The sequence below is a fragment of the Symsagittifera roscoffensis genome, chromosome 3, assembly GCF_963678635.1.
Source record: "Symsagittifera roscoffensis chromosome 3, txSymRosc1.1, whole genome shotgun sequence".
Taxonomy (NCBI): Eukaryota; Metazoa; Xenacoelomorpha; order Acoela; family Convolutidae; genus Symsagittifera; species Symsagittifera roscoffensis.
The window spans coordinates 40,333,470-40,357,540 of NC_087064.1; the positions used below are offsets into that span (position 1 = coordinate 40,333,470).

Below are 24,071 nucleotides of genomic sequence, written 5' to 3' on the forward strand. Positions count from 1 at the left end.
TAGAAATTTAAGTTCTGGTATTTCTTTCATATCCAAGCGTCTAGAAAAAATTGAAAACATCGTAAAAATCGCCATATCTCGACAACCAGATGGATTTGAGCAGTCAATTTTATAGGCTACATTCGCAAGCACTGAAAATTGTATGAAAGCATCCCATTAAATAATTGAGAATTTCAAAATTGTTAAGTGCCTTCCATATCAAAGTTTTAATCAAAAAATTGAGAAAATCAAAAACATCGCCCCATCTCGAAAACCACAAGAATTTCAGCCGTCAAATTTAGAGTCCAGATTCGAAAGCACCAAAACTTGCATGACAGCATCCCACTATCGAATTGAGAATTTCAAAATCAGTTAGTATTTTTATCTAGATTGTTTGAAAAAAAATGAAAAAAAGACAAATGGTCATACCTCGTAATCCAAAAAGATTCGATCAGTCTAAATCAAAGAAGAGGTTCCGGATTGCACCCTGACAGCACCTGGCTAAACAATTCGGATTTCAAGATCTGTTAGTTTTTATATATATGTTTTGATAAAAAAAAACTGCCTATCTAGAAAACCACAAGGATTTGAGCCACCAAATTTAGAGGCCAGGTACGCAAGTTGTATGACAGTATCCCGCCATTGGATTGAGAAATTCACAATCGGTTAGCTGTTTTATATATTGTTTTTTTTTTTCAAAAACGAAAAAAAAATAGAGAAAAAACTGCCATATCCCGAAAACCAAAAAGACTCGAGCAGTCTTACTCAGAGAAGAGATTTGCAACTCCTGGTTGAACTCTAACAGTACCCCTGAATTATCCTACCATAGAGCTCAGAAATTCAAGACAGGTTAGGTTTTTTTTTAATTCGAACCAGGAATTTTTTGAAAACTCCGATCTGGAAAAAAAGGATTTCAGCAGTCATGGCTGGAAAACAGAAACACACGTTCTGGAGAGAAAACTGATAGTACCACACTACAGGGTCAAGAAATCAAAATTTCATTAGTTTTCACCCTGGACTTGGACTTTTATTTTCGAAAAATCATAAGAAAACGCCGATCTCAGAAACCAAAAGCACTTGAGCAGCAAAAATAGTAGGCCAGATTTGCAGGCCTTTACATCAACTCTGAATGAACACTGAAAACACCCGACCGTATGATTGAACATTTCAAGTTCTGATAGATCTTTTATAACTAAGTTATTTGAAATAGAAAATGAAAAATCATTTAAATAGCCATATCTCGAAATCCATATCTCGAAAACTCGAGCAGTCTTAAACAGGGGGATATTTGCAACTTCTGAGTGAACTCTGACAAAACCCTTAAAATTACCCAGACAGAAACAGCTATAAACCATAGGGTTGAGAAATTCAAGGTAGCGTAGTTTTTTTCTAAAGATTTTTGAAACTGCCAAAAAATAAAAAAAAATCGCCATATCTCGACAACCAGAAGGATTTGAGCAATCAAACTTAGTGGCCAGATTCTCGAGCACCAAAAATTGTATGAAAGCATGCCATTGAAGAATTGAGAATTCCAAAATCGTTTAGTCCCTTCTATATCGAGTCCAGATTTGCAAGCACTGAAAATTTTTGACAGCATCCCACTGGGATTAAGAATTTCAAAACCAGTATTTTTCATCTGGGTTGTTTGAAAAAATAGAAAAATGGCCACATCTCACAAAGCCAAAAAATTCGAACAGTCTAACTCAAAGAGGAGATTCCTGAGTGCAACCTGACAGCACCTCGCTACACGGTTCGGATTTCAAGATCTGTTACTTTTTATGTCTAAAATTTTGAAAGAAAAAATCAGAAAAACTCCCATATCTTGAAAACCGCAATGATTTGAGCTTTCAAATTTAGATGCCACAGGGGAACAACTGAAACTGTATTACAGTATTCCGCCGTTAGACTGAGAATTTCACAATCGGTTAGCTTGTTTTATATCTTAGTTTTTCGAAAGAAAACGAAAAAACAATAAAAACTGCTATATATCGAAAACCAAAAAGACTCGAGCAGTCTTAACCAGCGAAGAGAGTTGCAACTGCTAGGTGAATTCTGACAGTACCCCATGAACTACACTGACAGCAACTACCATAGGGCTCAGAAACTCAAGATCGGTTAGTTTTTTTAAAATTCAAACCAGAAATTTTTATCAAAAACAAAATCTCGAGAAGTAAAAAAAAACTAAAAAGGCCTTCTCGAAAAGCAAACGATTTGAGCAGTCCTGTTAGGAGGGCGGAAATGAAATTCCTGAAGTTTAGAATGATAGCATCATACTATAGGGTCGATAACTCAAAGTTTTATTAATTTTCAATCTTAAATCGAATTTTGCTTTTCAACGATCATAGAAAACGCCGATCTCAGATATCAAAAAGAAATTGAATAGCACAAACTGGCGCCCGGTTTGCAAGCCCTGACAGGAACCGTGAATTTACCCTGACAGCACCCGACCATGTGGTTGAGAATTTCAAATTCTGATAGTTCTATAAATTCGTTTTTTGTTAAAGGGGAGATATGCAACTCGTGAGTGCACCCTGTCAGCACATCAGCATAGGGTTGAGATTTTCAAGTTCTGTTATTTTCTAATATCCAAAACTTTTCAAAAAAAATCAAAATAATAAAAATCGCCATACTCGAAAATCAAAAAGATACGAGACGTCTTAATCTGAGCGGAGATGTCTTTAAAAAAATAATGAGAGCATTTCTAATCGAAGGGGAGATTTGCCAACTCGGGAGTGCACCCTATCAGCAGCTCAACATAAGGTTGAGAATTTCAAGATATGTTATTTTCTTATATCCAAAATTTTGACGAAAAAAAAATCCAAACAAAATCGTACTCGACAACCAAAAAGTTTCCAGATCTCCTAAACCGAGCGGAAAATTGTAACTCCTGAACTTTTCGGGACAGCAGGTCTCTAAAGGGTTGAGAAATTCAAATTCTGTTAGTTTTTATATTTAGTTTTTTTGAACGATAAAAATTAATATAACTGCCATATCTTAAAAACCACAAGAACTTGAGCAGATAAAAGTTGAGGCCAGACTTGCAAGCATCACCTCACTATACGACTGAGAAATTCAAAGCCGGTTAGTTTATTTTTAAATCCTAGTATTTTGACATCACCTCACGTGAGTGCACCCTGTCAGCACATCAGCATAGGGTTGAGCTTTTCAAGTTCTGTTATTTTCTAATATCCAAAACTTTTGAAAAAAAAAATCAAAATAATAAAAATCGCCATACTCGAAAATCAAAAAGATACGAGATGTCTTAATCTGAGCGGAGATGTCTTTAAAAAATAATGAGAGCATTTCCAATCGAAGGGGAGATTTGCAAACTCGGGAGTGCACCCTATCAGCAGCTCAACATAGGGTTGAGATTTTCAAGATATGTTATTTTCTTATATCTAAAATTTTGAAGAAAAAAAATCCAAACAAAATCGTACTCGACAACCGAAAAGTATCCAGATCTCTTAAACCGAGCGGAAAATTGTAACTCCTGAACTTTTCGGGACAGCAGGTCTCTAAAAGGTTGAGAAATTCAAATTCTGTTAGTTTTTATATTTAGTTTTTTTGAACGATAGAAATTAAAATAACTGCCATATCTTAAAAACCACAAGAACTTGAGCAGATAAAAGTTGAGGCCAGACTTGCAAGCATCACCTCACTATACGACTGAGAAATTCAAAGCCGGTTAGTTTATGTTTAAATCCTAGTATTTTGACATCACCTCACGTGAGTGCACCCTGTCAGCACATCAGCATAGGGTTGAGATTTTCAAGTTGTTATTTTCTAATATCTAAAATTTTTGAAAAAAAATCAAAAATATTAAAATCGCCATACTCGAAAATCAAAAAAATACGAGATGTCTTAATCTGAGCGGAGATGTCTTTAAAAAAATAATGAGAGCATTTCTAATCGAAGGGGAGATTTGCCAACTCGGGAGTGCACCCTATCAGCAGCTCAACATAAGGTTGAGAATTTCAAGATATGTTATTTTCTTATATCTAAAATTTTGAAGAAAAAAATCCAAACAAAATCGTACTCGACAACCGAAAAGTTTCCAGATCTCTTAAACCGAGCGGAAAATTGTAACTCCTGAACTTTTCGGGACAGCATGTCTCTAAAGGGTTGAGAAATTCAAACTCTGTTAGTTTTTATATTTAGTTTTTTTGAACGATAAAAATTAAAATAACTGCCATATCTTAAAAACCACAAGAACTTGAGCAGATAAAAGTTGAGGCCAGACTTGCAAGCATCACCTCACTATACGACTGAGAAATTCAAAGCCGGTTAGTTTATGTTTAAATCCTAGTATTTTGACATCACCTCACGTGAGTGCAGCCTGTCAGCACATCAGCATAGGGTTGAGATTTTCAAGTTCTGTTATTTTCTAATATCCAAAACTTTTGAAAAAAAAATCAAAATAATAAAAATCGCCATACTCGAAAATCAAAAAGATACGAGATGTCTTAATCTGAGCGGAGATGTCTTTAAAAAATAATGAGAGCATTTCCAATCGAAGGGGAGATTTGCAAACTCGGGAGTGCACCCTATCAGCAGCTCAACATAGGGTTGAGAATTTCAAGATATGTTATTTTCTTATATCTAAAATTTTGAAGAAAAAAAATCCAAACAAAATCGTACTCGACAACCGAAAAGTATCCAGATCTCTTAAACCGAGCAGAAAATTGTAACTCCTGAACTTTTCGGGACAGCAGGTCTCTAAAAGGTTGAGAAATTCAAATTCTGTTAGTTTTTATATTTAGTTTTTTTGAACGATAAAAATTAAAATAACTGCCATATCTTAAAAACCACAAGAACTTGAGCAGATAAAAGTTGAGGCCAGACTTGCAAGCATCACCTCACTATACGACTGAGAAATTCAAAGCCGGTTAGTTTATTTTTAAATCCTAGTATTTTGACATCACCTCACGTGAGTGCACCCTGTCCGCACATCAGCATAGGTTTGAGATTTTCAAGTTCTGTTATTTTCTAATATCCAAAACTTTTGAAAAAAATCAAAATAAAAAAAATCGCCATACTCGAAAATCAAAAAGATACGAGATGTCTTAATCTGAGCGGAGATGTCTTTAAAAAATAATGAGAGCATTTCCAATCGAAGGGGAGATTTGCAAACTCGGGAGTGCACCCTATCAGCAGCTCAACATAGGGTTGAGAATTTCAAGATATGTTATTTTCTTATATCTAAAATTTTGAAGAAAAAAATCCAAACAAAATCGTACTCGACAACCGAAAAGTATCCAGATCTCTTAAACCGAGCGGAAAATTGTAACTCCTGAACTTTTCGGGACAGCAGGTCTCTAAAGGGTAGAGAAATTCAAATTCTGTTAGTTTTTAAATTTAGTTTTTTTGAACAATAAAAATTAAAATCAAAATAAAAATTTTAAATTAGTCTCTACGACATCACCTCACTATACGACTGAGAAATTCAAAGCCGGTTAGTTTATTTTTAAATCCTAGTATTTTGAAAAGAAAAATCATAAAAATATCTCGAAAATCAAAAACCTCGAATAGTCCTAATCATAGAGAATTTTTGCAATTGCTGAGTGTATTCTGACAGTAGCCTGTAAAAAACCCTGACACCACTCCACCAATGTTGAGCAAACTTTGTTAGTTTTTTATATAAACTTTTTGAAAAATGAAAAAAAAACGCCTATCTCGGACACCAAAGGATTCGAGCAGTACTATTTGGAGGCAAAGTTTGCATACTCTGACAGGAAACGTGGGAGCACCATGACAGGAAACGTGGGAGCACCATGACAGGAAACGTGGCAGTGTAACGTGGGAGCACCCAAACATATGGTTGAGACTTTCAAGTTCTGATAGCTCTTTTATATTCCATTTTGAAAAACTGAAAAAATCATAAAAATTGCCATAGCTCTGAAACCGAAAAAAAATCGGGCAGTCTTAATCAGAGAGAAGATATACAACTCCTGAGTGTAACCTGACAGCACCTCATCATAAGGTTGAGGATTTCAAGTTAGGTTAGTTTTATATCTAAATTTTCTTAAAAAAATTTTTAACACTGAAAAAACTGCCATATCTTGAAAACCACAAAGGTTTGAACAATTAAAATTAGAGGACAACTTTCCAACTAATGAAAATTGTATGACAGCATCCAACTAAAAGATTGAGAAGGCCAGCAAAAACCGAAAAAATCATTAAAATGCCATATCTCGAAATCCAAAAAGACTCGACCAGTCTTGATCAGAGAGGAGATTTGCATCTCCGAGTGTAATCTGACAGTACCCCTAAAAAATCCTGACAGCACTCTACCATAGGGTTGAGCAAGTTCTGTTAGTTTTTCATATAAGTTTTTCGAAAAGTCAAAAAATCGTAAAAAACGCCGGTCTCGAAAATCAAAGGTGTTGAGCAGTCATCTTATAAAGCGGAAATGAAATTCCTGTAGTTTACGATGATAGCACCACACTTTAGGAGCGATAACTCAAAGTTTTATTAGTTTTCAATCTAAAATCGAATTTTTCTTTTCAACGATGATAGAAAACGCCGATCTCAGATACTAAAAGTAAATTGAGCAGCAAAAATTGGCGCCAGGTTTGCAAGACTTGACAGAAACCGTGAATGTACCGTGACAGCATCCGCCCATATTCTTGAGAATTTCAAACTCTGATAGATCTTTAATAACTTCGTTTTTTGTTTAAATCGAAAAATCATAGAAATTGCCATATCTCGAAAACCAAAAAAAACGAGCAGTCTTAATCAAAGGGGAGATTTGCATCTTCTGAGCGTACCCTGGCTGCACCTCGCCATAGGGTATGGAATTTCAAGTTCTGTTAAATTCTAATCTCCAAAACTTTTGAAAAAAAACTAATAAAAATCGCCATACTCGAAAACCAAAAAGATACGAGATGTCTCAACCCGAGCGGATCTGTATTAAACCAAAAAAAAATAATGCGCAGTTCCTATCGAAGAAGACATTTGTAAATTGTGAGTGCACCCTGTCAGCAGCTCAACATAGGAACGAGAATTTCAAGTTCTATTACTTTAATTTATCTAAAACTTTTGAAAAAAAAAATAAAAAAATTGCCATACTCGACAACCGAAAAGATTCCAGATCTCTTAATCCGAGCGGAAAACTGCAACTCCTGAATTTTTTGGGACAGCAGGTCTCTATAGGGATAAAGAATTTAATATCTGTTAGTTTTTATATTTAGGTTTTTTTTTTCAAAACAAAATAACTGCCATATCTTGAAAACCACAAGAATTTGAGCAGCCAAACGTTGAGGCCAGATTTGCACTGGAAACTCTATCAAAGCATCCCACTATATGATTGAGAAATCCACAGTCGGTTACTTTTAAACTGTAGTTTTTAGAAAAAGAAAAATCAAAGAAATCTCCACATCTCTGAAACCGAAAAAATTCGAGCCGTCTTAATCAGAAGAGAGATATGTAACTCTTGAGTGTAACCTGCAAGCACCTCATCAAAAGGTTGAGGATTTCAAGTTAGGTTAGTTTTTTACATCTAAATTTTCTTTAAAAAAATTTCAACACTAAAAAAACTGCCATATCTTGAAAACCACAAAGGTTTGAACAATAAAATTTAGAGGACAACTTTCCAACTAATGAAAATTGTATGACAGCATCCAACTAAAAGATTGAGAAGGCCAGCAAAAACCGAAAAAATCATAAAAATGCCATATCTCGAAATCCAAAAAGACTCGACCAGTCTTGATCAGAGAGGAGATTTGCATCTCCGAGTGTAATCTGACAGTACCCCTAAAAAATCCTGACAGCACTCTACCATAGGGTTGAGCAAGTTCTGTTAGTTTTTCATATAAGTTTTTCGAAAAGTCAAAAAATCGTAAAAAACGCCGGTCTCGAAAATCAAAGGTGTTGAGCAGTCATCTTATAAAGCGGAAATGAAATTCCTGTAGTTTACGATGATAGCACCACACTATAGGAGCGATAACTCAAAGTTTTATTAGTTTTCAATCTAAAATCGAATTTTTCTTTTCAACGATGATAGAAAACGCCGATCTCAGATACTAAAAACAAATTGAGCAGCAAAAATTGGCGCCAGGTTTGCAAGACTTGACAGGAACCGTGAATGTACCACGACAGCATCCGCCCATTTTATTGAGAATTTCAAACTCTGATAGATCTTTAATAACTTCGTTTTTTGTTTAAATCGAAAAATCATAGAAATTGCCATATCTCGAGTACCAAAACAAACGAGCAGTCTTAATCAAAGGGGAGATTTGCATCTTCTGAGCATACCTTGGCTGCACCTCGCCATAGGGTTGGGAATTTCAAGTTCTGTTAAATTCTAATATCCAAAACTTTTGAAAAAAAAAAATAATAAAAATCGCCATACTCGAAAACCAAAAAGAGACGAGATGTCTCAACCCGAGCGGATATGTATTAAACCAAGAAAAAAAATGCGCAGTTCTTATCATAGAAGATATTCGTAAATCGTGAGTGCACCCTGTCAGCAGCTCAACATAGGAACGAGAATTTCAAGTTCTGTTACTCTTTTATCTAAAACTTTTGAAAAAAAATGAAAAAAATTGCCATACTCGACAACCGAAAAGATTCCAGATCTCTTAATCCGAGCGGAAGACTGCAACTCCTGAATTTTTTGGGACAGCAGATCTCTATAGGGATAAAGAATTTAATCTGTTAGTTTTTATATTTAGGTTTTTTTTTTCAAAACAAAATAACTGCCACATCTTGAAAACCACAAGAATTTGAGCAGCCAAACGTTGAGGCCAGATTTGCACTGGAAACTCTATCACAGCATCCCACTATATGATTGAGAAATCCGCAGTCGGTTAATTTTAAACTGTAGTTTTTTGAAAAAGAAAAATCAAAGAAATCGCCATATCTCTCAAACCGAAAAAATTCGAGCCGTCTTAATCAGAAGAGAGATATGTAACAATTGAGTGTAACCTGCAAGCACCTCATCATACGAATGAGAATTTCGGTTAGTTTTGAATCAAAAACTTTCACAAGTGAAAAAAAAAACTGCCATATCTCGAAAAACCACTTTTGTATGACAGTATCCCGCTAAAGGATTAAGAAAATACATAAAAAGCGCTCTCGAAAAGCAAACGATTTGAGCAGTCCTGTTAGGAGGGCGGAAATGAAATTCCTGGAGTTTAGGATGATAGCACCATACTATAGGCTCGATAACTCAAAGTTTTATTAGGTTTCAATCTAAACTCGAACTTTTATTTTCAGCGATCATAGAAAACGGCGATCTCAGAAACGAAAAAAAATTCAAGTTCTGTTATTTTTGTTATATTCAAACAATTTGAAAAAAAAATCTAAATAAAAAAAATCGCCATGATCGAAAACCAAAAAGACTCGAGATGTATTAACCCGATCAAAAACTTGCAACTCCCGAACGTTACCGGACAGCACGTCACCATAGGGTTGAGATTTTCAAGTTCTGTTAGCGTATATCTAAACTTTTTGAAAGAAATCAAACAACAGACAAATCGCTATCTCGGAACCAAAAAAAAGAGCAAATTTGATCAAAGGGGAGATATGCAACTTGTGAGTGCACCCTGTCAGCACATCAGCATAGGATTGAGAATTTCAAGTTCTGCTATTTTCTTATATCTAAAGTGTTAAAAAAAAATCAAAATAAAAAAAATCGCCATACTAGAAAACCTAAAAAATTCGAGATGTCTTAACCCGGCCGAAAAAATGCGACTCCTAAATTTTCCCGAACAGCACGTCACTATGAGGTTGAGATTTAAAAGTTTCGTTAGTTTCTATATCTAAATTTTTTGAGAAATATCAAAATCAGAAAAATTGCTATCACGAAAACAAAAAAGAAGAAAGAGCAGTTTTAATCAAAGTGGAGGTTCGCAACTCGTGAGTGCACCCTGTCAGCACATCAACATAGGGTTGAGAATTTCAAGATCTTTTATTTTCTCATATCTAATTTTTTTAAATAAAAAAAAATCGCCATACTTGAAAACCGAAAAGATTCAAATTATCTTAATACGAGCGGAAAATTGCAACTCGGAAAAAAATTTTAAACTTAAAATAACTGCCATATCTTGAAAACCATAAGAAATTGAGCATTCAAACGTTGAGGCCAGATTTACAACCACTGAATGTTCTAGGACAGCATCCCACTATACGATTGAGAAATTCAAAGTCGGTTAGTTTGTTTTTAAATTGTATTTTTTTGAAAAAGAAAAAAAAGTCATTAACAACGCCATATCTCGAAAATCAAAAATTCGATCAGTCTTAACCATAGAGGATTTTTGCAATTCCTTAGTGTATTCTGACAGTAGCCCGCAAAAATCCCTCCACCAGGGTTGAGCAAGTTCTGTTAGTTTTTGAAAACATTTTGGAAAAATCATAAAAAAACGCCTATCTCAGAAACCAAGAGGATTTGAGCTGTACTATTTGGAGGCAAGATTTGCATCCTCTGACAGGAAACCTAACTGTAAACTGACAGCACCCAACCATATAGTTGAGACTTAAGTTCTGATAGTTGTTTTATATTTCAGTTTTTTGAAAAAAAAATCATAAAAATCGCCATATCTCGAAAACCGAAAAAAAAAATTGGGCAGTTAGAAGATCTGGTAAGACACTTCGCTCGCTTCTATAAATAGTAGAGCTATTTAAAATGCAGACATACTCGAAATATGTCTGTTGTTGAATAAATCACAGCGTTCACCAAATGATTCAAGCGACTTTGTTATATAATTTGTGAGCTTAAAAAACCGTTTGATGTTCCGATTAGATAAAACTTGCTTAACGCAAGCTTACACACTTGCTTTCGGAGCGCAAACAGTATACTTCTTCAGTAGTGTGCAATTCATGCTAACCTGTAAAAAATAGGTGCACGGCTAATCTGTCAGTGATATAATATTCGACTATTCCCAATTAACATCTGAAAAACGGTCAATTTGAAAGGGCGCAGCAAGCTGATTAAATAGAAACGGAATAGAAATAAAATTACTTTTGAAAAAATAGGGGTAAAACTTAGGGTTAATTCATCATATAGAAAATCATTTACAACATGGAGCCCGAGATGCAGGGACGTAGAAAAAAATTCAGGAAGACTAGCAGACCACACATTGTATCAAATCACGGATCAAATGCAAGGGATCGCAAAGGAAACAATTTTCTATCTACACAAAAATAGGTCTGCATGAGCTCATCCAGTCGCCAATAGTTCGAACAGAAAATTACTTCGAATGGAAAATTTTTTATGCTTCATTGTCGAGCAGTTGCATATATTGTCCACAAACAGTGCAATTTGACAAAAAATAGCGCCCAGCCAAGTCTTGAATTCTATCATCTACTATATTATTTTTTCTATCAATACAGAAAAGCGCGTCTGAAAGTTCTCGCTTTTTGTTCCGCAAGGGCCATTTTAGCATTCTAAAATATTGTGGTGAGACCTTAGGAAGAGATAACACTTCAATTTTGCACAAACAATTATGCATCAAAACAGAAGAGTGTGAACAAGACAAGTTCGAACTTTCATATAAGTTACTTGATTTGAGAATGCGTTAAAATTGTAAATTCAAACAAACGTTTTCGCGCATTTTTGTGCATCTTCAGGTTATAAAAATTCTAAACTATCTCTACAAAATGATCAAAGATCATAAAAAGTGTCATACACATCATAATTTCAAAATTTAAAAAATTCAACTAATCAAAACTTTACAAATACTACTGAAATTATGTAACAACTATTATGTAACAATTTTAAGCATTTTGTCACAAATTTCTGAGAGCTTTCGCCTTCTTTTGTTTACAATTTCGTTTTGTTGCTAACTTTCATGCTAACATGTAAGTTATTTCAAAATTTTTTCTTGTTTTAGCCGGAACTTTTCGATTCTGGAACTATAGCCTTAGTGTCAGCTCCCTACTTCTAAACTTGTCGCGCGTGTTTATTGCCAGTCTCTTTTTCCTAATGTGCAGCGCTTCTAATGTGAGTAACTTGATGCTGCTGGACGCCTGGTCGATTATTTTCCATTTAAACTCCGACTTACCACTCTCACTACCCTTACTGCCTTATATGCTGTTCAACTGGGGTATCCTCTTTTCGGTGTTCCTCAAGCCTTGTGGTGAGATTTCGGACCGTCTGACCAACATAGATGGATTTGCACTCACAGCATTCAAGACTGTACACCACTTTTGATTTCAGTTCACTGGAGAAGGAGGATTTTAGAGAGCGCATACAAGTTTTCATTTTCCTCGTCGTGAAAATTATCTGCGCATTGGTGATATCGCGCACTTTTTTTGCTAATGTCTGACTGTGGTTACCCCTATATTGGACCAACAAGATGGGTGAAGAATCACTGCTATAATCATTGTGCTTCTTTTTCTCAGCCATGTTCTTTTTGTTTTTGCCCTCCCTGATGCTCTTTTCAAGGGCATGGGATGCAACCCGCGACGACCGACTTTCCGGATATTGGTTATCCAACCACTGCTCACTGTTGATTTTCATAGCTTTATCATATTCTTTCCATGTGAACAGTTCCTTCAATCACACTTCTCTTGTACATAAGGGGGGCGCAGCTTCTAAAATTTAGTATGTTACCTGTATCTGTTGGTTTTTGATACCACCCACATTCAATTTTCCTGCTTTCGTCAATACTAATTTTTAAATCCAAAAATGCCAAATTTCCGTTTGCGTTTGGGGTCTCAATTGTGAACTGTAAATTTGGATGCAGTAAGTTAGTAGCCCGTAGCACTTTTTCAGGATCACCCTTCACTGTTCTCATTAGATCGTCAACGTAACGGAGAAATAACTTAGCTTGCTGCACTGACTTATTTTTCTCTCTAATTGCGATGCATTTTCTACAGTACCAGACAGTTTCACATACATTTCTATACTCATCATCTGATATATCGCCGCATTTTACGTGATACCAGTTGAAACAGCTTTCACATTCAACACATTTTGACCTGTACGTGACTTTCTTATTGCACTCGGGACATATTCCGCTAGGATCTTTCTCGGACAAAAACAATTCGGTAGTGCAGTTTCGTACTGCTTCAGCCCAAGATTTGCTGATAAGTTACTTATATAAAATTTAGCTAAACCAAAAAATTATGTGAATGGATAGATCAATCTACAACTAGACATACCTCGACCTGATCTAATAATACGTCAGGATGTACCACTTCTTTTTTCCCATCACACTGGTCTAACCAATTTTAAATCCTAATTGAAAGTATTCATAAATCACCCCAAAGAGCTTCCTTTCTCGCCCCAATTGTCTGTGTTTCAGATAGATGCCGCAATTCCAGGCATGACGCATCCCTGAGTTCTCACATAAACTAGTTATCGTGACTTCAAGGACCAAATATATCAAACCAGCTCTAGTAAAATGAAGAATTCACTCCTACCGCGGCGCAACGATTCATGATCTGTTTGAAACAGTTTTGCAATACAGACCAAAGCGTCTAAACACAGTAAAATTAGTTGGTGAATACAATGACAACAGGCTGCATCCACAAGAAATATAAGTAGTGGAAAAACTTGATTAACCTCGTCACTAACAAGTTTCAGCTCAAAACACTGATCATCCCCAAAACAAGTCAGAACTGTAATAACACTAAAATAAATCGCAAAATTTATATTCAAAATCATGTATTATTTAATTTGATAAATAGATTTGTACACCCACATACACTCATTGATTCACCTAACCTCAATGTAAATCAAACCCCTCAGATGTTCTGCCGTGATGGCATCCATTTCGCGTTCTACGGTAATGATTTCTTTACTAATTTTCTTGCAAATAAAATCTATAAATTCTCTCGCTAACTTGACACCACCGTCCTTCCTGAAATGGCTACGCAAAATTATTGCCTTATTTGTAGAAACAGCTTGCGAGGCGGAGGTGTTTGGTGCTTCACATGCCCAGGCTACATGCATGTAAAATGCAGCGGCCTAGCCCGCAGCAGATATCATTATGTCGATTTCAGCTGTCATTGCTGCACCTCTCAATTTCATTCAGCTAACGACACCCGTTAGTGCAATCTCCCAACCCTAGCTACAATCACACTTCCTCACCCTTCCATTTCACCCTCACCCTTCTACTACCCCACTTTCACAAAACTCAAGAGAACCCTCCACTCTAGAAACTATAAAAACACAAGACCCATGGTCGAACCCCTGTCCAGAACATAGAAACCACAAGGAAAGTATACTCCGAACTGGTCCACTGGAAACCGGTCTTTATTGGCAAAAAAATTAAATTGGTTATAATTTCAATGAAAGCCTCAATAGAACTCTGAACAGCCTGATAGAAAAGAATGAAAATACCATCGCAATACACGCAGCAATGATCTTTCCACTATTACTACTGTGCGAAACAAAGTCCGAAAATGATAGATCTTTATCCAAAACAATAGCAAGGCGACTTAAGCAATGGAAAGACGGAGACCTGGATGAACTATATAACGAAGGAAAGGCGCTGCAAATGCGCTTGTTGAAAGGAAATAGAATAAAAGCTGAAACTGAAGCACAACAGTTCAATAAACTAATGAATACTGGAAAAATATCAAGCGCAATTGCAAAACTAACAGACACGTCGAAAGGCGTTCTTTCGCTCGACGAGATCGTCAAAGGTAAGACAGTAGAACATATTCTCATAGAGAAGCACCCAGCATCTAAACCAATTGCTTATATAAATAGTAGAGCTATATAAAATAAAGACATACTCGAAATATGTCTGTTGTTGAATAAATCACAGCGTTCACCAAATGATTCAAGCGACTTTGCTATATAAATTGTGAGCTTAAAAAACCGTTCGATATTCCGATTAGATAATACTTGCTTATCGCAAGCCTACACACTTGCTTTCGGAGCGCAAACAGTATACTTCTTCAGCAGTGTGCATTTCATGCTAACCTGTAAGAAATAGATGCACGGCTAATCTGTCAGTGAGATAATATTCGACTATTCCCAATTAACATCTGAAAAACGGTCAATTTGAAAGCGCGCAGCAAGCTGATAAAATAGAAACGAAATAGAAATAAAATTATTTTTGAAAAAATAGGGGTAAAACTTTGAATTCATTATATAGAAAAACATTTACAACATGGAGCCCAAGATGCAGGGACGTAGAAAATAATTCAGGAAGACTAGCAGACCACACATTGTATCAAATCACGGATCAAATGCAAGGGATTTTAAAGGAAACAATTTTTTATCTACACGAAAATAGGTCTGCATGAGCTCATCCAGTCGCCAATTGTTTGAACAGATAATTATTTCGAATGGGAAATTTTTTATGCTTCATTGTCGAGCAGTTGCATATATTGTCCACAAACAGTGCAATTTGACAAAAAAAAAGAGCGCCCAGCCAAGTCTTGAATTCTATCATCTACTATATTATTTTTTTCTATCAATATACAGAAAAAAAACGTTATTTAAACATTCTGCTACCCTCGGTTGGTGTCGTTAACTATGGGCATCCACATTCTTATTCTTTTCTATTTATCTCATGAACTTCCGTTATCGAAACGGATTGAGGTCATTATTAGTGTTCTGATAAGATTCCATGGGAGGAGCTGAATGATTTGCAAACCCGGAAGGAAATTCCGGAATCGACGGGGGCTGTTGGTATTGCATCGTCCCTGGTTGAGAAACTTGTGAGAAAGGAGTGAACACAGGTTGCGGTTGTTGTCCAAGCAAGTCAAAGGGACCTGAACTATTTGAAGCGCTATTTGAAAATGTCCCTTGCTTAGTTCGCAGCTCGTTTATAGAAGGTTGGGGCGCTTTTGGTGGTTGGAAAGGATTTCCTCGAGCTGGAATAGATCCAGAAAAAGGATTGGCAGAAGGGAAAATTTGACCATTGATTGCTGATCTGGTAGGTGTTATTAGGTTATCAAAGTTGACCAGTTTTGCATGGTCGCCTAAAAACGTTTCGGCAGCTTGCTCCGAAGGTGACTTCGGTCGTTCAAATTGACACAGGCCGTCTGATTGAGATATGTTTGCATCATGAGAACTGTTACTGTTTGAAGATGGTAATAAAGGAGCCGGCATTTCACTTCCTGAACCAGTGAAAAAATTTGGATACGGTGACATACTTGGTTGAAGACCAACTACACCAAAGGAGTCAACTGCCGGTCCACCAAATGGATCATTAGTTGCATCAGAGCCTTTATGCCCCCAAGGATCAAATGACGACGATTGACTTACCATAGCTTGACTGGACATAGACCTTGCTTTTTGTGCCTGCTCTTTCAGTGTAGGTTGCGCTATACCTGAAGCCATGTTTAGAGACAGAAAATCAGCATTACCTGTTGAGATTTTGCGCTTTTCTTCTTTCTTGCTTTCTTCTAGGGCCAATTGTAAACGAATATCCGCATTTTTTCGTTGGCTTTCTTCCTTTTCTGCGTCTTCCTTGCTCAAAGCGAGAGCCAGTTGTAATTGAAGCTCTTCTTCAGTTGCATCGCTCGGTAGTGCATTTTTCATCTCAGTTGCAATAAATGCAGAATCGGCGCCACCACTGGATGAACCAGTATTTGATCGATGAGCCCGATGTTCTGGGACAGAATCTGGCGGAAAAGTTGGCCTCCAAGCAGTCCCAGAGGCCACATTACGCTGCCCATTTGAACTAATACTCCAAACAGTCGTAGCTCCCATCTTTTCGCGGAGCGCAGACGCTTTTAGTCTCTCAGATCTGAGTCTTTCATCGTCTTTCAAGAGAAGAACCAAATTTTTAGCTTTTTCTCGAACAACATGACCCATATCTTTTCCGTCCTTATCGATGTGCTGAAACGTAGACAAAGTTTCTATCGCATAAATGTTCTTCTTACACTGTTCGGCGCATTTTTCCGATCCACTTTTCACCAGGCATTCAAGAACAGCTAAGCTTTTCATAACATGTCTCCAATTTTTGCCGTCATCATTGATGCGTTTCCAGAGTACATTCATGATTTCCCCAAACGCAACAACATTGTGCGATGCATCTGCGATCTCGTTGAGTAGATTTGTTTCTGGTCCCCATGGATCATTTGAGGTAGCCTCACGAACTTTAGTTTCTATAGGTGTGTAGTTTTTGGCTTTGTTAACAACGGCGCGTCTGAAAGTTCTCGCTTTTTGTTCCGCAAGGGCCATTTTAGCATTCTAAAATATTGTGGTGAGACCTTAGGAAGAGATAACACTTCAATTTTGCACAAACAATTATGCATCAAAACAGAAGAGTGTGAACAAGACAAGTTCGAACTTTCATATAAGTTACTTAATTTGAGAATGCGTTAAAATTGTAAATTCAAACAAACGTTTTCGCGCATTTTTGTGCATCTTCAGGTTATAAAAATTCTAAACTATCTCTACAAAATGATCAAAGATCATAAAAAGTGTCATACACATCATTATTTCAAAATTTAAAAAGTTCAACCAATCAAAACTTTACAAATACTACTGAAATTATGTAACAACTATTGTAACAATTTTAAACATTTTGTCACAAATTTCTGAGAGTTTTCGCCTTCTTTTGTTTTCACAATTTCGTTTTGTTGCTAATTTTCATGCTAACATTTAAGTTATTTCAAAACTTTTTCTTATTGTAGCCGGAAATTTTCGATTCTGGAACTATAGCCTTAGTGTCAGCTCCCTACTTCTAAACTAGTCGCGCGTGTTAATTGCCAGTCTCTCTTTCCTAATGTGCAGCGCTTCTAATGTGAGTAACTTGATGCTGCTGGACGCCTGGTCGATTATTTTCCATTTAAACTCCGACTTACCACTCGCACTACCCTTACTGCCTTATATGCTGTTCAACTGGGGTATCCTCTTTTCGGTGTTCCTCAATCCTTGTGCTGAGATTTCGAACCGTCTGACCAACATAGATGAATTTGCACTCACAGCATTCAAGACTGTACACCACTTTTGATTTCAGTTCAAGGAGGATTTTAGAGAGCGCATACAAGTTTTCATTTTCCTCGTCGTGAAAATTATCTGCGCATGGGTGATATCGCGCACTTTTTGTGCTAATGTCTGACTGTGATTCCCCCTATATTGGACCAACAAGATGGGTGGTGATATCCCCCTACATTAGCTTAATTGGTGTGATAAACTTATTAAATATTTTCCGGTATTATGGATGCGGAAGCTGTCTGAAACCACACGAGGAGCAGAATGGCCAGTCAAGTCAGCAGCCGGACTCGCCTGGGGTCCGCCAGGAATCGACAAGCTGCTGTGGCACCACATACAACAAGCAGTACTGATGATGGATGACAAGAAAATATCGGGGAAAAGTGTCATCAGCCCGACTGCACTGGAAGCGGTGTATCCTGGATCGGGTGTGATATCGAGACGGGGTGCGGCCGTTGGTACTATTTCTCGTGCGTTGACTTGCCTCGAGCAGATGAACTGGAGAGATATCACTGCTCCACGTGTAAGATGAAAACAATCGATTTCAGTGAAGATTCACCTTCAAGTGGAAACCTACAGCCATGGGGTAAACTCTCTGCCTCTGACTTCATTAGTAAAATTAATTTATCTTATGATAAATGTGTGCATTGGAAGAAAAATCTCTTCGACATCCCACATGGCAATGCTGCGAAAGATCTCAAACGTGAACTCTCAAGCATATTGAACCTTTTTATTCAAAAAACGTGCTATGAATTTATATCGTTAAAATCTTTTCATGTACTTCTGTGTCTAGCCCTGCAGAAACCATCCAAAACCTCCAAAGCGAAAGATCATGTATTGTACTTGGAGAAACGTGTTCGGTGGTGGAGAGAGGGTGAGATGGACATGTTGTTTAATGAAGGTGCCGCTATCCAGGGGGAGATGAAAGTTTCAAACGCAATAAACATAACAAAGGCCTTGGCAAATTTAGTTCTTCAAGGTAAATTGTCTGCTGCTTTGAAACTGCTGAGTGAGTCCGACTCTGGTGCACCTCTGCTTTTTAACGAAAAAAATCGGCAGAAGATCGCTAAGTTACAACCAGACGCGGCAGAACCATCGCCCGGGGAGCTACTGAATGGTGATATTCCCGCTGTTGATCCAGTGGTGTACGCAACAATCGTTGGAGACTCAATATATCGCTCTGCGCTGGCTACGAGAGGCTCTGCAGGTCCTTCTGGGGTTTCAGCTGAGCATATGCGCACCCTTCTTTGCTCAAAGAAGCAGCGTGCAGTGTCTGAGTCTGAGGAACTGTGCGCAGACGTCTCGCTGGTCGCTAGACGTATTTGTACCGAGAACGTAGATCCTCGCGCACTTGAGTCATTTGTATCTTGTCGCGAAATAGCCCTACCCAAAGATTCAACAGGTGGAATAAGACCCATTGGCATCGGTGAGGTACTTCGCAGAATCATTGGCAAGTCAATAACACGACAATTTAGCAAAGACATCGCAACCACTGCTGGAATTCATCAGTTATGTGCGGGTCGTGATGGGAGAGTGGAGGCGACGATACACGCAGCGCAAGAACTGTTCAGAGCAGAAGAATCTGAAGCTGCCCTTCGTGTGGATGCAACCAACGCCTTCAATAGTCTCAATCGTAAAACGGCCCTCTACAATATACAGCTGCTATGCCCCAAAATATCGCGCTACATTATCAACACCTATCGAAGACCGGCGCGCCTCATACTCAATAACGGAATGGAAATCACTTCTCGTGAAGGAACGACACAAGGCGATAATCTTGCCATGGCTTTTTATGCGGTTAGTATTAAGCCTCTGATTGACCGTCTGAAAGCCCACCTCTGCCATCAAACATGGTTTGCTGAGGACGCCGCCTCGATCGGGAAGCTGCAACACGTGAAAAGCTGGTGGGAGTCATTGTTGTCACTGGGCCCTAGATATGGATACTACCCGAGACCAGACAAGTGCTGGCTGATATTAAAAGGTGAAACTTCCAAGAAAGTAGCTGAAGAATTTTCGCGAGTTCAAAGTTAACATTACCACGGAGGGCCACAGATATCTCGGGGGAACATTAGGTTCGGCGCGGTTTAAACAGCAGTACGTTGGGAAACTGATTGAGGAGTGAGTCTTACAGATCGATAAGTTAAGCGAAATGGCGACTCGCGAACCACATCTTTCTTATGCTCTGTTTGTTAAAGTCATGCAGAGCAAGTGGTCGTTCGCCATGCGCACCATTCGACGACGGTTTAACTAAACTGGAGATCCACATACGATATTTCCTAGAAACGATTATGGGCAGAACCATCACTGACTTTGAGAGCAGAGTTTTAGCGTTGCCCTGCAAAATGGGAGGTCTAGGCGTTTTCATACCCACTACGCGAGCGGAACGAGAGCACGAGAACTCGAAACAGTTGTGCACGAGATTAACGAGCGCTGTTATCGAGAAATGCGAGCTACCATCCTCGCATTGCACAGAAGAGCGCAAAGCCATCAGAAAACGGAACGAAGAACACGCGAAGTCGGAATTGAATCTAATATTGCAAGAAGCCACGCCGTCTCTAAGGAGAGCCTTGGAGGTGCTCCAGCCAAAGGGAACATCAACTTGGCTGTCTTGCATGCCGTCCAGAGAACACGGTTTCTACTTTAACCGCGACGAATTCAGAGATTGTCTGAATTTGCGATATGAGTGGCCACTTGTCAACATGGCCACGAAGTGTGAATGTGGAAAAAATAACAGCATTGACCACTCATTAATTTGTAAGCTAGGTGGCTTTGTGATTAAGCGCCATAACTGCGTCCGGGATCTCTTTGCTGATGTTCTTGATAGTGTTTGTAAAGATGTAAGCATTGAGACTCCGCTAATTTACCTGACCGATGAGGAAAAAATTACTATTGGGGGAAACATTGAAGAAGGCGCTGGTCTCGATATCGCGTGCAGGTCTTTCTGGACGCCAATGCAAAAATCAATGTACGACGTCAAAGTGACCCACATCAACTCACCATCGAACCGTGGTAAGCCAGTTAAATTAATTCTTGCCGACCACGAGAAGATGAAGAAATCTGCATACCTAGAACGGGTTCAGCAAGTGGAGCATGCCAGTTTCACCCCCCTTGTCTTTGCTACTAATGGAGCAATGGGCGAAGAGGCCGATCACTTTTGTACTGTTCTAGCGGAGAAACTTTGCTCTAAGAATGGCTGCTCTTACGGTGATAATAAGAACTATATAAGAAAGCGCCTGAGTTTTACCGTCATCAAGTCCGCTCTGATAGCCCTACGCGGTAAAAAGACAATGAGAGATTCTCCAGTAAGAATGGTGGATGCTGATGTAAATATTCTCAATTCCCGATAGTCTGTCTTTTAGTTCACTCTCTCCTAGATGCGCCTTTCTTCTGTCCTTTCCCGTGTCGTCCTTCTTGTCTCTCTGCTATAGCTCTCCGCCAACCCAGTTCCATATTCATCAGTGTCTATCGCCCGCTCTAATTCCATCTGTTCACGGTTCCCGAGTAGCACAACTCGGCCTGTCGTTGCACACCGTTTTGGATGGTTTGATGCTGTGCATTTTTACTTTATTGAAAGTGTCTGTTTCTGTTCTGTACTTTTCAGATACAAATTTTAATTAACTGTTGATCTCTCAGATGGGTGGTGAATCACTGCTATAATCACAGTGCTTCTTTTTCTCAGCCATGTTCTTTTTGTTTTTGCCCTCCCTGATGATCTTTTCAAGGGCATGGGATGCAACCCGCGAAGACCAACTTTCCGGATATTGGTTATCCAACCACTGCGCACTGTTGATTTTCATAGCTCTATCATATTCTTTCCATGTGAATAGCTCCTTCAATCACACTTCTCTTGTACTAAAGGGGGGGAGGCGCAGCTTCTAAAATTTAGTATGGTACCTGTATCTGTTGGTTTTTGATACCACCCACATTCAATTTTCCTGCTTTCGTCAATACTAACTTTTAAATCCAAAAATGCCAAATTTCCGTTTGTGTTTGTGGTCTCTATTGTGAACTGTAAATTTGGATATAGTAAGTTAGCAGCCCGTAGCACTTTTTCAGGATCATCCTTCACTGTTCTCATTATATCGTCAACGTAACGGAGAAATAACTTAGCTTGCTGCACTGACTTATTTTTCTCTCTAATTGCGATGCATTTTCTACAGTACCAGACAGTTTCAATTACATTTCTATACTCATCATCTGATATATCTCCGCATTTTACGTGATACCAGTTCAAGCAGCTTTCACATTCAACACATTTTGACCTGTACGTGACTTTTTTATTGCGCTCGGGACATATTCCGTTAGGAACTTTGTCGGGCAAAAATATTTCGGTAGTGCAGTTTCGTACTGCTTCAGCCCAAGATTTACTGATAAGTTACTGAAATAAAAATTAGCCAATCAAAAAAATTATGTGAATAAATAGATCAATCTAAAACTAGACATACCTCGACCTGATGTAATAATACGTCGTGATGTACCACTCCTTTTTTCCCATCACACTGGTCTAACCAATTTTAAATCCTAATTGAAAGTATTCATAAATCACCCCAAAGAGCTTCCTTTCTCGCCCCAATTGTCTGTGTTTCAGATAGATGCCGCAATTCCAGGCATGACGCATCCCTGAGCTCTAACATAAACTAGTTATCGTGACTTCAAGGACCAAATATATCAAATCAGCTCTAGTAAAATGAACAATTCTCTCCTACTGCGGCGCAACGCTTCATGATCTGTTTGAAACAGTTTTGCAATACAGACCAAACCGCCTAAACACAGTAACAATAGTTGCTGGATACAATGACAACAGGCTGCATCCACAAGAAATAGTACATCAGTGAAAAACTTGATTAACCTCGTCACTAACAAGTTTCAGCTCAAGACACTAATCATCCCCAAAACAAGTCAGAACTGTGGAAACACTGAAATTAATCGCAAAATTTATATTCATAATCATGTATTGTTTAATTTGATAAATTCATTTATACACCCACATACACTCATTGTTTCACCTAACCTCAATGTAAATCAAACCCCACAAATGTTCTGCCGTGATGCATCCATTTCGCGTTCTATGGTACTGATTTCTTTACTAATTTTCTTGCAAAAAAAATCTATAATTTCTGTCGCTAACTTGACACCACCGTCCTTCCCGAAATTGCTACGCAAACTCTTTGCCTTATTTGTAGAAACAGCTTGCGAGGCGGAGGTCTTTGGTGCTGCACATGCCCAGGCTACATGCATGTAAAATGCAGCGGCCTAGCCCTCAGCAGTGATCATTATGCCGATTTCAGCTGTCATCGCTGCACCTCTCAATTTCATTAAGCTAACTACACGCATTAGTGCAATCTCCCAACCCTAGCTAGAATCACACTCCAAAAAATTCACCCTCACCCTTGCACTACCCCACTTTCGCAAAACTCAAGAGAACCCTCCACTCTAGAAACTATAACAACAAAAGACCCATGGTCAAACCCCTGTCCAGAACTCATAGAAACCACAAGGAAAGTATACTCCGAATTGGTCCACTGGAAACCGGTCTTTATGATCTCATCAAAAAAATAAAATTGGTTATAATTTCGTTGAAAGCCTCAATAGAACTCCGAACAGCCTGATAGAAAAGAATGAAGATACCTTCGCAATACACGCAGCAATGATCTTTCCACTATTACTAATGTGCAAACCAAATCCAAAAGTGATGGATCTTTATCCAAAAAAATAGCAAGGCAAGAGCTAAGGCAAGACTTAAGCAATGGCAAGAGGGAGACCGGGATGAACTATATAACGCAGGAAAGGCGCTGCAAATGCGCTTGTTGAAAGGAAATAGAATAAAAGCTGAAACTGAAGCACAACAGTTCAATAAACTAATGAAAAATATCAAAGCGCAATTGCAAAACTAACAGACGCGTTGAAAGGCGTTCTTTCGCTCGACGAGATCGTCAAAGGTAAGACAGTAGAACAGATTCTCATAGAGAATCACCCAGCATCTAAACCAATTGCTTATATAAATAGTAGAGCTACATAAAATGCAGACATACTCGAAATATGTCTGTTGTTGAATAAATCACAGCAGTCACCAAATGAATCAAGCGACTTTGTTATATAAATTGTGAGCTTAAAAACCCGTTCGATATTCCGATTAGATAATACTTGCTTATCGCAAGCCTACACACTTGCTTTCGGAGCGCAAACAGTATACTTCTTCAGCAGTGTGCATTTCATGCTAACCTGTAAGAAATAGATGCACGGCTAA

General features: G+C 38.1%; 3 protein-coding genes across 5 annotated transcripts in view; all 3 read right to left on the reverse strand.

Annotated features, from left to right (window-relative positions):
• LOC134841709 (potassium voltage-gated channel subfamily H member 6-like) overlaps nt 1-24,071 on the reverse strand; it is a 633,879-nt gene that overhangs the window by 407,980 nt on the left and 201,828 nt on the right. The window lies entirely within an intron of this gene.
• Nucleotides 1-24,071, reverse strand: part of LOC134842828 (uncharacterized) — a 554,076-nt gene that overhangs the window by 121,027 nt on the left and 408,978 nt on the right. Inside the window, exon 2 of one of the 3 annotated variants that reach the window (XM_063859327.1) lies at nt 14,855-14,917. The gene's annotated coding sequence lies outside the window, so the exon portion shown is untranslated. Of the gene's footprint in view, nt 1-10,805; nt 10,873-14,854; nt 14,923-24,071 lie in introns of those variants that run through there. The other 2 variants (XM_063859325.1, XM_063859326.1) reach the window with 2 other exon arrangements.
• Nucleotides 15,011-17,074, reverse strand: LOC134841295 (epsin-2-like). The gene has a single exon (XM_063857189.1). It carries the CDS (start codon nt 17,066-17,068, stop codon nt 15,461-15,463), a length of 1,608 nt encoding a protein of 535 aa, XP_063713259.1. The 5' UTR covers nt 17,069-17,074; the 3' UTR covers nt 15,011-15,460.